The sequence below is a fragment of the Symphodus melops genome, assembly GCF_947650265.1.
Source record: "Symphodus melops genome assembly, chromosome: 4".
NCBI classification, from domain to species: domain Eukaryota; kingdom Metazoa; phylum Chordata; class Actinopteri; order Labriformes; family Labridae; genus Symphodus; species Symphodus melops.
The window spans coordinates 11396812-11409311 of record NC_136694.1 but is presented as its reverse complement, the minus strand read 5'-3'; the positions used below and the strand labels follow the sequence as shown (position 1 = coordinate 11409311).

Below are 12500 nucleotides of genomic sequence, written 5' to 3'. Positions count from 1 at the left end.
GAAGACGCAACAGCAACCTGATACCATGAGGAAGAGCTCTCCTCAGGCCAGATCAGGTTACCCAGGATGCTTCATTCCTGCTCATCGTTGACCTGCTGATTGAGTTTGACATCCTGATCCGGAGAAATGAAGCCACTCCCAATCACCAGAGACTAGCAATGAGTGTCTTTACAGTTTAATGTGTGTGCAGTTTTTTAATTGGTTCAGCTATTAAACACTGTCTCTTTTATTGCTTGCTCTTTTATTTGACTGAGATTTCATGATTCCTGTGGTTCCTTTAATGCCCCACAGGGGTGTTTCATGATCTCTTTTGTGCTTCGTCCATCATTTTCCCTCCGCTAAGCCAGACCACCTGCAATAAAGAGCCACGGGGGAGAGGCTGGGTAATATCTCAGCATTGTTACATTCCTGCTGAAGCACATCTGAGCTCATCCACCTGCAGGACCTTTCAGTTTATACTGTGTACAGCAATGAACACTTTCTTTAATTAACAAGGCTTTAGTTTAAACAGGAGTGTGTCCTTGTTAGGCCTTTATGTTGGCTTAGAATACACAGAATTGATCGTTTTTTGTGTTGTCCAGAAAGGTGACTTGAAAAGACGACCTCGCTGTTATTAATAGTTGTTTGCTTAATCGGGTGGTTGATGACTTTGAAATATACTGAAGTTTCGTAGTTGGCCACAGGCTGAGGGAAAAACAAATCACTGTTCCATCAGACAAAAACACTTACAATAAGGTCTAAAGAGACAACCAGAACCAGTACAGATAATACGGTAAGAGTTATCTCTGAGAGTCAGGCTTTGTAATTGATTTAAGTCAAATGTATAATTTGGATAAGATTTGAGGATGTTGAGGATGAAAATCAACACTATCAATGATTGTAGAATGATTAGTACAAATTGTATCTACCTACATGTGCTCATTACTTAGTAATGAAGTCTATGAAATAAAATGAATACAAGTCTTTCAGATTTTTTAACACAATTATTCACATGTATTTATAAATGTAGTGAACAAACTCAAGGATTTGTTTCTCCAGATTACAAACCACTTACTCTCCCTCTCACTCTGAGTAGAATCGAGCCTCGCAGATGGTTTTAATTCCATTCGCCAAGTTTCCGGGACATCAGCTGTAGACTGCATGTGGGGAATTAACTTGGGGGGGGGGGGATATGTTTGTGTTGGAGTTTGTCTAAATCGACCGTTTAAATATCAGCTATTAGGATGATACAACATGCTGTACAGATGGAGTTGCATCTGGCCTTACACAGGAAATGATGCAACTCGGTGAGAACCCGTTAATTTCTCTAAATGTCTGAGTAGCTTAATTGAAGCATATAAAACTGAATTATTGGATTCATCAGGAATCTACATTATTGGTATGTTGTAGCAGCCAGTACTCATGGTTTCTCATCCCTTATTGTAAAACAAGTGCACAGAACTATCCAAGAAAACGTTTAGGTCAAAGGGGAGATTATTTTAATATATGTGCACGAACGGTTGGTTTAAGAATAAGTGTTTTCCCTCCTTCTATTCCGTGAATAAACTCGGTGTCCATGCAGTCAGTACAGAGGTAAGGCTAAGTGCTTGGTAAATGGTGTCGGCTGCAAAGGGAGACGGATGGCCTCACAGGTGGGAGTGTTTGTCATGCTGCTTATCACCAGGCTGTTGGACAACAATGGGCAGCGTGTGATTGGTGGAGGCCAAAGCCAGGAGCATGTCAATCATCCAGTGACACGCATCCATCTGGAATGCACATTCTGGCTAGCTACTGACCCTCAGTCCATCCTGACTCTCGAGCAAATATGCTAAACAGCCAGCAGAAGGAAAAAATACGCCTGCTGTCTTTGGAGCTTTCAGGGAGCCGGGAAGCATTCCTGGTGTGTGTGTGTGTGTGTGTGCGTGTGTGTGTGTGTGTGTGTGTGTGTGTGTGTGTGTGTGTGTGTGTGTGTGTGTGTGTGTGTGTGTGTGTGTGTGTGTGTGTGTGTGTGTGCGCGCGCGCGCGCGCGTGTTGCACAACCTACTTCACTGCTTTGAAGATCAAGGTCTCTGGGTTTCATGTCTTAGTGCAAGCTCCATTTGAATTGATGACTTCTCCATAACGGCTGTGACATGTGGAGCGCTAAATGCTAACTCAGCTGCTCGGAATCTGTTGTCACTAAAGCATCCTTTCATGATGTTTATGTGGGCAATAAAAAAAAAAAGAAGATAAGAAACACTTAAATTAATAGCAAAATGGGATTTTATTCGACACTTCAATGCCATGTTAGACACTTCACTGCTTCAGCCTTGACATTGGTACAACGGTTCAATAAATTACTCGGCTTCACCTCACTTCCTCTTGTCCCTTTTACCTGCTTCACTCGGATCGTTTGTCCCACAGGGATCTGATTGGTCTTGCTGGTTAAAAATCACCTCTGAAAGGTGGGATCAGGTGTAACCGGAGGAGTGTGTCCTCCACTTTACCTTGATAAGGCCACAGGTAACAGAGCGCATACACACACACTACACAATACAACACCTTTGATTTGTGAGCCAGCGTGTTCAGGTTCTGACTGCGTTACTCCTCCAGGTATGGTTTGAGCACATTTCACAAGCTTCCAAAAATATTCACAGCATGTGGCCGCACCTTTGGTTACCTGAAACTGTGTTTAACTGATGAAAACGTATGGATTAACGTGACAGAGGCAGAAATACTGGCCATTTACCTGTGAATGCACAATGGTGGATGTATAGGCACATTACAGCAGTAACAATCATTTCCCTGACTCTCCGTCTGTCTCTGTCTTGAAAAGCATAACGATCTAATTTGGCCAATTAAACATCAGTCACATAGTGTAGGCGCCTTTATGAATGTGACCAAGAACATGGAACTTGTACCAGTGCTACATTAGCCTATGTTAGCACACATTTTCCAAGTCTCGCACAAAGAAAGAGATCAATCAGAGGAGAATATTTTCTCCCAGCGAGATCAGAGCAGCTTTAAAGTACCTTGCAGTATTGTAAAACAGGAGGAAGAGCCTTAAAGGTGTAAAGTATTTACTGTGAAAGAGGAAGAGAGACGAGGGCCCGTCATTATCGGCTTTTGGATGAACTGAACATAAAAGTGTTGTCCTCAAACATTCCGGCCTCTTCCGTCAAGACGTACCAAAAATATTCCACATAAAAGCTCGTCGTCCTTCATTCATAAACATCGAGTGTGAACTGTGTTTCTGTAAGGCCATGTTTGGCAGTGTTTGTCACAAAAACTTTCAAGTGCAATAAGGTGTTGGTAGAAAGAGTGTACCAGAATCTCTCACGTAGCGTCTCTTGAAATATCTTATTACAAGTGGAGTTTTCTTTGATCATGCAATAAGGCACCGCAGCTGAATGTTGGTTGAAGCTGAAAAAGGCTGTTTTTTTTTCCTCAATAGAAATAAAAATACCATCACTCCTTTCTTTGTCATGCACATAAAATTCAAATACTCTTTTGTAAAAGTTATATAATATATAATATAAGAAAACTCTTATGTACAGTCAAATGTCCAAAGGTATATTTCTCTTTTTCCTCGGCACAGACATACACTGTACAACATTCCCTACATTTACATGCTTCAAATGCAAGTCACATTTTCTGGAGCTAGAATTCTTATTGGTCACCTCCCAAATGAAGGTTTTTTTTAAATATGTACAGCTGATACGCTCAGATGGGACGCCACCCACACAAGCTCCGCCTTCACACTCCGGATGCCCCTCCCCCTCCTTTCTGTCTCCTGGTTCGCTATTTCAGTTCAAATCCAGGAGAGTTAGGATCAATAGCCTCGATATGAGGTAGCAGTTTATTTCCCAGTGCAATTTTATTTTATTTTCTCCAAAAGTCCATTGGCTGCAGCGAGTCCAAGTTTTTGGGGCTTGATGGAGCGCCTGCTAGTCGCTGGCTCTCCTTAGGGGGGCGCTCTCATTTTGAGAGGCTCTGAGGGTGTGTCCATTGGACAGCAGAGTCTGCCTGAGCTCAGGCTCACAGTCACTGTCCAGGTGGCCATGGCATGTCACTGCAGCCAGCTTCACGGGCTTGTGGAAGGAGTCCTCCTGTGATGGAGAGCACACCGCCACTGAGAGACAAAAAGGAAAGGGGGGGGGAGAGAAGAAGTCAGTGATGTGACATGTGTGCAGACAAATATGCATTCGGCTTCAGAATGGAGCAGCAATGGAATGTATGCACAGGGCTGCGTTGACATGCAGAGGTGAGAATCGGTATTTGGAGGCCACTGGTATTACTCCTCACTGAAGGAGATGAATCCCAGGACAGGCCCAGGCGTGCACTTTGGAAGCAAAGAGAGATCTTCTGAGGGGCTCTAGGCGTAAAACTATGATACACTGTCAAATGCTGCGAGGAGCCAATCCATCAACAATCACTTTCAAAAGGAATTTGCCTTCCTTTCTCATGGCTTCACCTCATATACATGCTATTCCAAGAAAAACAGGAACAGTTATAAAAAAGTGTTAGTCTCTGGGATACAGCGGTGAGCATTTGTTAAGAGACTTAAAGCAGTTCCAGCAAAGTGTTTTTTTTTTTTTTTAAGTGTATTCAAACTCTGCTTCCAACTCATCTCACCTTTTTTATCACTCAGTTGTAACGTGTTGTGGTTTGTCGGATAGCTATGGAAGTCCTTTACGATCCCGCTGGGCGTCCCGTTGCAGAGGGGGGTCGACAGTGTCCCTGTGTCGTGCTGCTCCCCTTGGAAGCAGTGAGAGTATAGTGGGGGCGCAGAGTGCTGCTGGTAGTCCACCCCTCCTGCAGGCTCGAACCTGTGGGCCAGGTAGTCGGGATCTTTGGAGTAGTTGCTGCTGTTTTCCATACAGTCTGTACACACGACAGCGCCGTCAAATCCTGCAAGCAGGGGGGGGGCAGGAGGAGAATCAACAAATGTATGTCAACAGTGTGGTGAGGGCGCCTGCAGTGATTATTTCTGATGCTGAGCAGGCCTTCACGGACAGCAGCGCTCCTTTCATGGTTGTGCAGCGCAGCAGCTTTGCTCATGGAAAGTGGGTGAATAAACATTCGGAGAGAAAAAAACAAAAACAGAAAAAAACACGGTGAGGTACCTGTGGAGTCTACGATGTGTCCGTTAGGCTGAGGTCCACCGCCTGCCTCTACACACACATCCTGCCGCTCTGACAGCGTGCCCTGGGAGGAGAGGTAGCTGGGTACATCGGGAGGAACAATCGTCTCGTCTGAAGAGAGAGGAAAGATACCGACTTGAGACTTCCTAAAATAAACTTTTCATGAAGACGACAGGCGTTTTATAAGATCTGTAAAAACATAATCATGATTATAATCATATGTTTCCATGACAACAGGACAGAATCGCTCACCTGTGTTGGTGACACTGCACTCCTCGCTCTTCTTCCTGGTCTGGTAGATGATGCACACCCACACGAGTGATGTCACCACAATACTTGTCACCACGGCGATGACAATGATCCCGATGGTGAACATGCTGGGCCCCGGCGGCGGCGGCGAACACACGCTGCGGCGCCGCGTCACCACCAGCTGGCTGTGAGCGCGCTCCGTCCCCAGCGTGTTGGACATGAGGCAGGTGTAGCGTCCGGCGTCCTCCAGCGAGGCGGAGCCGATGACCAGCAGCTGGTTGCCCGGGGTGAAGTGGTGTCTGTCGGAAGGGCGCAGAGGCTGGTCGTTGCGCAGCCAGGTGATGCGAGGCGGCGGGCTACCCAGGGCCTTACACTGCAGGGCCACCGTGTCCCCGACCGCCACGCTGCGGTCCACCAGGTCCTGGGCCAGGTGGGGGGTTTCTGTGGAGGAAGGGGTCGATGAGTTTCACGATGGAAAGGAAGACTTCTGAGGTCAGCGTTCTTTCTCATACTGTTGTTATTCTAGAGCTGCAGAGTTTGAGGTTCCGTTCTCAGGTTCCTGCTGCAGCTCACTTGTATTGATCACTGCAGAGTCAGCAGGATACACGACTTTGATGATCATATCACATGATGATTATCTGACCATCTCAGTTTTAAATCAGAGCTCCCATCAGTCAGGCTGACACAATCATACATTTTAAATACAGAACACACATGTTTCTGTCGGGGAAGAATCCTCTTTAGAACAATGTTCCAGTGTTTTCTAAACAACTTTTCACTCGGCTGAATGGAGCACATTGAACTGAGTGTGTGTGTGTGTGTGTGTGTGTGTGTGTGTGTCTCTCCCTCTTAAGGTAGGCCTCTCTGACTGAACACTTCCCCTCACAGTGGGACATACACAGATTAAGAGATCTCACTTAACCCTCTTCAGTCGCCCCCTCTCTCTCTTCTATCAATACTTTCTCCCCCTCCATCAATCTCCTGCTGTCCTCTCCCCCTGCACTCTTTCTTTTCATTCTCTTTCTTATTCCTCTTCTCTCTCACTTCCCTAACCTTCCCCACCACACGCTCGTTCCAGTTCTTCTTTGGCTCCCTTTTTTTTTTTTTCTCCCCCGCCACTCTTTTCCAGACAGGGCCCCTCGACTGCAGCCCCCCCCCCCCTTCCTCCGGTCTCTTAAACCCAAACATCACAGATTCAGTGCAGAGGCATGGTGGCTTGCTTCAACATTTTACATTGCTGAGTGGATTAGCACTCTGAGCTGCAAGTTTTTCTCACAGGACGCGCAACGTGCAAATACTACTCTGTTAGTAATACATTAGGAAGTGTTGTGACAAAGCTCTGAAGGGAATTTCAGCCTTGTTACTATTAATAGACACAACCCCCAGTAGCTGTGTTGGACTGCTCTGCTCAGTCAGAGACAAAGGACAAAGATGATCTGTGGTCTCAGATGGTTTTGTTTGGTTTGACAGTGTAAAACAGCCAATAAACTGGGAGCACCGAGGCCTGCAGTGAAGCAGCCGTGACTGTCCCTCCCACTGGGAGTGGAGAAGGGAGGGGTGAGAATGCCTAACAAACGTCCCTCTGTGAGCCCCCCCCCCCCCCCTGTCACCCCCCCCCCCCCCCCCCCCTTGACCCCCAACTGTGACCTCTGGCCCTTGACCTGCAGCACGGCCACAGCTGCAGAGAAAAGAAAAATATAAAGCCTCTCATTCTGTAACCTCGACTGACCAGTTCCCGACTGAGTGCTGAGCTATTTACAAGTGGAATGTGGGAAAAATGATCGGCAACCAGGAACAACTCGACTTGGACGAAATGTGGCGGCGATGACACACCTAGCACTGTGAGGGTGGCGTTGGCAGAGACGGTGCCGGCTGTGTTTTTGGCGGTGCAGCTGTACACGCCCATGTCCTCCGGCTTGACGTCCATGATGAAGAAGACGTCGTCGTCGGGCATGACGTGCATTCGCCGCTCGCGTGCCGCGGGGAAATCGGTGCCGCCGTCTTTCTGCCAGGCGATCTGCGGAGTCGGGTGTCCCTCCGCGGCACACTCCAGCCTGGCTGTGTGTCCCGTCCTGATGGTGCTGTCCCTGGGAGTCTTCACAAAGGACGGGAGCACTGTGGACACAGGAGACACAGTTTACATCAGAACAAGCGAAACTCAAACTGTCCACTTGAATGTTGTGCATTTCTCTTATTCACCTGGAAACAGACCTCCAGCTTAGTCACTCTTTTTCATTTGATGATAAATTGGAGAGTTTGATTCATGTGGCTGATCTATTTTAAAACCTCTGAGCTGATACAGCTGGAGAAGTCTGGGCCCTTCCATGATTAACTGATTTTTAACCCTGATGTTTCTTTATATGCAGGGGCCCAAAGATGAAAATCAAAAGTTGACTTAGTGATGAATACAGACTGTTTTAAGAAAGAGGCCAAGAAGGAAGGAGAGGACTGTATTTAAGTGGCCACATAGCTCATGGCTCCTCTCCGCTTCCTCTAACATTTAACTTTTTACAACCACACTGAGCCAGCTCTCTCCTTCTATAACTCCACTTAACAAAGCCTTTACTGATCAACTCGAGGACGCTATCAGCTCGCACACTCAGCCTACCATTGACGATGAGGCGAGCCTTGCTGGAGTAGGTGGAGCCAAAGTGGTTGGTGATGATACACTGGTAACGGCCCTCATGGGCAAAGGTGACGTGCCGCAGGTGCAGAATAGTGGTGTACTCCATCACGCTACCGCTGCCACCGCTGCTGCCACCGCTGCTGCCTCCGCTGCTGCCTCCGCTGCCGCCGCTGTTGCCGTTGTTGCTGCTGCCGCCGCCACCGCTGTTGCCGCCGCTGTTGCCGTTGTTACCGCCGCTGTTGCCGTTGTTGCCGCTGTTGCCGTTGTTACCGCCGCTGTTGCCGTTGTTGCCGCTGTTGCCGTTGTTGCCGCTGTTGCCGTTGTTGCTGCCACTGTTGCCACCGTTGTTGCCGCTGTTGCCACCGCTGTTGCCGTTGTTACCGCCACTGTTGCCGTTGTTGCCGCTGTTGCCGTTGTTGCCGCTGTTGCCGTTGTTGCTGCCGCTGTTGCCACCGTTGTTGCCGCTGTTGCCACCGCTGTTGCCGTTGTTGCCGCCGCTGTTGCCGCCGCTGTTACCGTTGTTACCGCCGCTGTTGCCGTTGTTACCGCCGCTGTTGCCGTTGTTGCCGTTGTTGCCACTGTTGCCGTTGTTGCCGTTGTTGCCGCTGTTGCCGTTGTTGCTGCCGCTGTTGCCGTTGTTGCCGTTGTTACCGCCGCTGTTGCCGCGGCCTGCAGCGGGCACGTCGGATGTTACGCCCCGTTGGTGAGCGCGCACATGGGCGTAGTTTTTAGTCTCAGCGTTGCGAAGCAGCTCCTGGTCCTTTCGCCAAGCGAAGGTCATGGGGGAGGAGCTGCTGCTGGCGGCCGTACAGGTGAGCTTCACATCGCTACCGAGGACTGTCACTGTGGTTTCTGGCTGCACAGTGATTTGGGGCTTTGGAAGGTCATCTGAAGGGGGGAAAAAAGGAAAAGACAAAGAAAGTATGACAAACCTGTCAAACATTACAAATGTCTGTGCTTGCAGTGCGTACAGTGGTTAAAACATTAAAGTATGTTGAAGGGCCTCTTGTGAACAGATTAGGCACGTCTACATAACTCACCACAAACAAAGCTGGTGGGCGGGGCCTGGAAGATGTTGGTGCCCTTCAGGCTCTCTGGATGAGCACAGGTGGCGTTGACTTCGGCCTGCAGGCTACGAGTCACCAACCAGTCTGGCAACCAGTGGAGCTGGCAGTCACACAGGAAGCTGTCGCTCTGAATTATACTGGGGGGATAACATAAGAGGGGATGAGTGGATGCGGTCTATAGATCATACCTCTTGTACTTGTAACTCACTTTAGAGTTCATTAATGTTGGCCTGATGCCAAAAGTACAGCAGGTTGTGATTAATTATTCATGAACACTCACAGGCTTTTGAGGTTCCTCATTTTGCTGAAGGCATCAGGCTGGATGGAGCGGATGGCGTTCTCTCCCAAGTTCCTGTGCGGACATAACACATCGTCATATCAACTGGGAACCACAGCGTCCACACACACAGTGCTTCATTAGTGAGGATAGGCCTTCACACCACAGTGAAACATGTGTATGTCTGAGGCTACATGGCAGACTTTCTGTCCCTCCCCACCCTTTTTTTTTTTTTTTTTTTAACAAAGGCCTGTGAAAGAGCTTATTGGAATTCCACTGCTTGATGACTTTGTTCCTGTGCAGAGGAAAGGAAAAAAAAAAAAAGGCCAGAGTTGAGATTGTGCTAAGCTAACGTGAGGGGAGCAGCTGGGTGCTCGCAAAAGCCGCTCGCTCTCTTCTCCTTTTACAAAGACGCTATTAAATTGCTAGCAGTCTGCTCTCTGCCAGATACTTTTGGCAAATCCCCCCCCACCACCACCACACACACAACTCTCTCTCTCCCTCCTTCTGGAAGGAGTGGCAGCTAAGCATTGTGGGATACTCACAGGTGTTCCAGAGTCTCCAGACCAGCGAAGGCTTTCTTGGCCACCGACTTGATCTTGTTTCCAAACAGAGTCCTATTTGCAAACATGAAGAATGTCAACAGATGAAGATGAGAGGAAGGGGGTGAGAAGGGGATGGCAAAGGTTGGGGTCGGGAGAGAGAGAGGGGGGGGGGGCACAATTAGCCAGGCTGGATCTGATAAGAGTGAAGGGATTGCGCTATTGGAAATCTGAACTGTGCAGAGATTAGCCCCTGAGGAAGGGTGAGGGAGATTGGATGGGTCGGAGGACGGTGGGGGGGATGGCTCAGCTTGGGCTCTGTGCTGCTCATCAAAGACCACTCTCATACTCGCAATATTTTAAAAAACAACCAGCGGGCAGCTTTGCGTGAGTATGAGCCTGTAAGGACAAACTTTACACACCCAAAAGTCTGTCTGTGTGCCCGTCGATTCACTGCTCGCTCTGCTTTGGGGGACTAATCCCTTCTTCCTTCCTCGCTGCGCTCCTGTTGTAGCCATCGCTTCACAGGAAGAGGAGACACGGCTGGCTGCTTTACAATGAGGAGCCCAGTGTTCAGACTCATCCACATGTGTACACACAAACAAACGGCTGTCTTGTCATGTAGAAGATGAGAGGACTTCTTCTCGTCATTTTTTTGCAGAGTTAAAAAAAAATGGAATACGTCCCGAGATCTTCTCATCACTTTCTTTTTGTTTCCCTTCATGCAGAAGGTTTTTTTTTTTTTAAAGGAAACCCAGTGTGTGTTTGATGTTCAACCCCTTCTTTCTCTTCACTGCATCTCTTTTTCCCATGGCTCGCTTTGCCAGCGCTGGTGGATGCGGCGGGTCGCTTCCACCAGCACTGTGACAAAAAAAAAAGGGGGGGGGGGGTCAGAGGGCGGGGCGTACAAGGCGTTTGATGTTGATGACTGAATGCAGCCTTCAATTTCACCCTCTCTCAGCTCCAAACAACAAGAACGGGGAGAGAAGGGAAGAGAGGAGCGGAGGCACGGAGGAGAAAGAGAAGTAAGCCTATTGGGGTGCGATCCCCTGCCAGCTCGAAGAAAAGCTCTTTCTCTCTCTTTTTTTTCCTCCCCATCTTTCTCTTTGAGCAGCGTCCACGCTGGGAACCATCTTGGCTGGACGTCATCTTTTCATCCTGCAGGTTGATGATTACTCCTCGGTGCCAGAGAGTGCACGTCCGCTCTAATTCCTCAACTTGCTCATTCTTGAACGAGCTGGATTGATAAAAACATCTATGAGTAATCAGGAAAAACCAAAATGATTCACTGTATCTCCTTCATGAACCATTAGCAGCAACCCGAGCCCAGTTTGGCCATAAAGCTTGGGGGGAAAACAATGAAATCATAAGATGAAAGCCAGATTGAGCTGGAGGGAAAGTTGCCTGAACTTCCAAAAACAAAAAATAAATCCTTCCATGTTCAAGATCAAGTGTTGTGCAAAAGGAAGAGGGGCCCTGTAAGTCCCTGCAAAGTGTGGGCTCCTGAAGGGACGGATATCCCAAACTCTTTAGTCTTGACTTGGACTATTAGGAACTTGATGTGGCAAGGAAGGGCAGGTTGGGATTTGCGGGGGAAACTTCTGGATGCAAAGGCAGGAGAGAGCTCTGTTATGTTTGTGTGGCTGTTTTTGAAGCGCAGCTCAGAGGGAAGGAAAGGAGGAAAGGGGGGGGGGGGGGGGTGATAGTAGAGATGAGGGGAGACACTCACAGCTTGTTGAGGCTGTCCAAACCAGAGAAGGCCCGTTGGTGTCCTCTATTGTCCCCGAGATGTCGTTGTGGTCCAGCTCCCTGTGGAGAGAGAGAGAGAGAGAGAGAGAGAGAGAGAGAGAGAGAGAGAGAAGGTTAGGAGAGGATGGAAGGAGGAGAACAGTGCCGTAGCGTCTCACAGCCCTGGCAGAGGATGGTGTGGAAGTCATGGGTTACCCCCTTCACCCAACCCCCCCCCCCCCCCCCCCCCCCCCCCCCCCCCCCCCCCCCCCGCCCCCGCCCCCGCCCTCTCCCACCATCATCCTCCCTCCTCTGCACCTGGCCTTTAGATCCCCTCTGTCGCTCTGCTCTGCCAACCGAGCACATTCTTTCCTGAGAGGGATGGAGGAGTGTGCATTGGTCTGTTGAGCGCAGGGGGGGAAAACACATGTATAATTCATGACAGTGTGGGGGGAGTGGCGAGAACATCAGGGTTGGTCTGAGTGTGACAGGTATGGCACGGCAACAGCCCTGAGGTTATGGGGGGGGGGGGGGATTGGCAAAATGGATCAAATAAAGAGTAGAAAGAAAAGAGGCTTTTCAGAGCTTATGGGGTTTTCCAAACACTTGTTGAATGAACTTATTCCTGAAGAATAACCTCAGTAGGTGAAGTCATGGCTGCCTGGCCACCAAGCCAGCCCTGCTTGGTCATCAAAAAGAAAAAAAACAACTGAGCCAGAGGACTCCTCTGAACCATTCAAAAATGTTCTTTCAAACTTGAGAAAGACTTTTGAGGTTGATGGCCAGACACACCCTCCAACATCACCACAATAGCCCCCCCTCCCCCTCCTCCATTGCTTTCAAGCATCTCTTTATCCCCCTCTGCTTCTTCTCGGACCCCATTGGCCGCTGTTCTTAGCTCGACCGGAC

General features: G+C 48.8%; 2 protein-coding genes across 2 annotated transcripts in view; one reads left to right on the top strand and one right to left on the bottom strand.

The window, feature by feature from the left end:
* Positions 1-229, top strand: part of slc25a26 (solute carrier family 25 member 26) — a 53823-nt gene extending 53594 nt beyond the window's left edge. The window contains exon 10 of the mRNA XM_079341292.1: positions 1-229. This exon is cut by the window's left edge and continues 232 nt beyond it. The gene's annotated coding sequence lies outside the window, so the exon portion shown is untranslated.
* A 3591-nt stretch (positions 230-3820) lies between these two features.
* lrig1 (leucine-rich repeats and immunoglobulin-like domains 1) overlaps positions 3821-12500 on the bottom strand; it is a 30575-nt gene continuing 21895 nt past the window's right edge. The window contains 11 exon segments of the mRNA XM_079341268.1: positions 3821-4090; positions 4594-4869; positions 5085-5213; positions 5355-5792; positions 7185-7466; positions 7960-8865; positions 9018-9181; positions 9325-9396; positions 9867-9938; positions 11593-11623; positions 11626-11672. Coding sequence (XP_079197394.1) covers positions 3906-4090; positions 4594-4869; positions 5085-5213; positions 5355-5792; positions 7185-7466; positions 7960-8865; positions 9018-9181; positions 9325-9396; positions 9867-9938; positions 11593-11623; positions 11626-11672 — 2602 coding nt within the window. The 3' untranslated portion in view covers positions 3821-3905.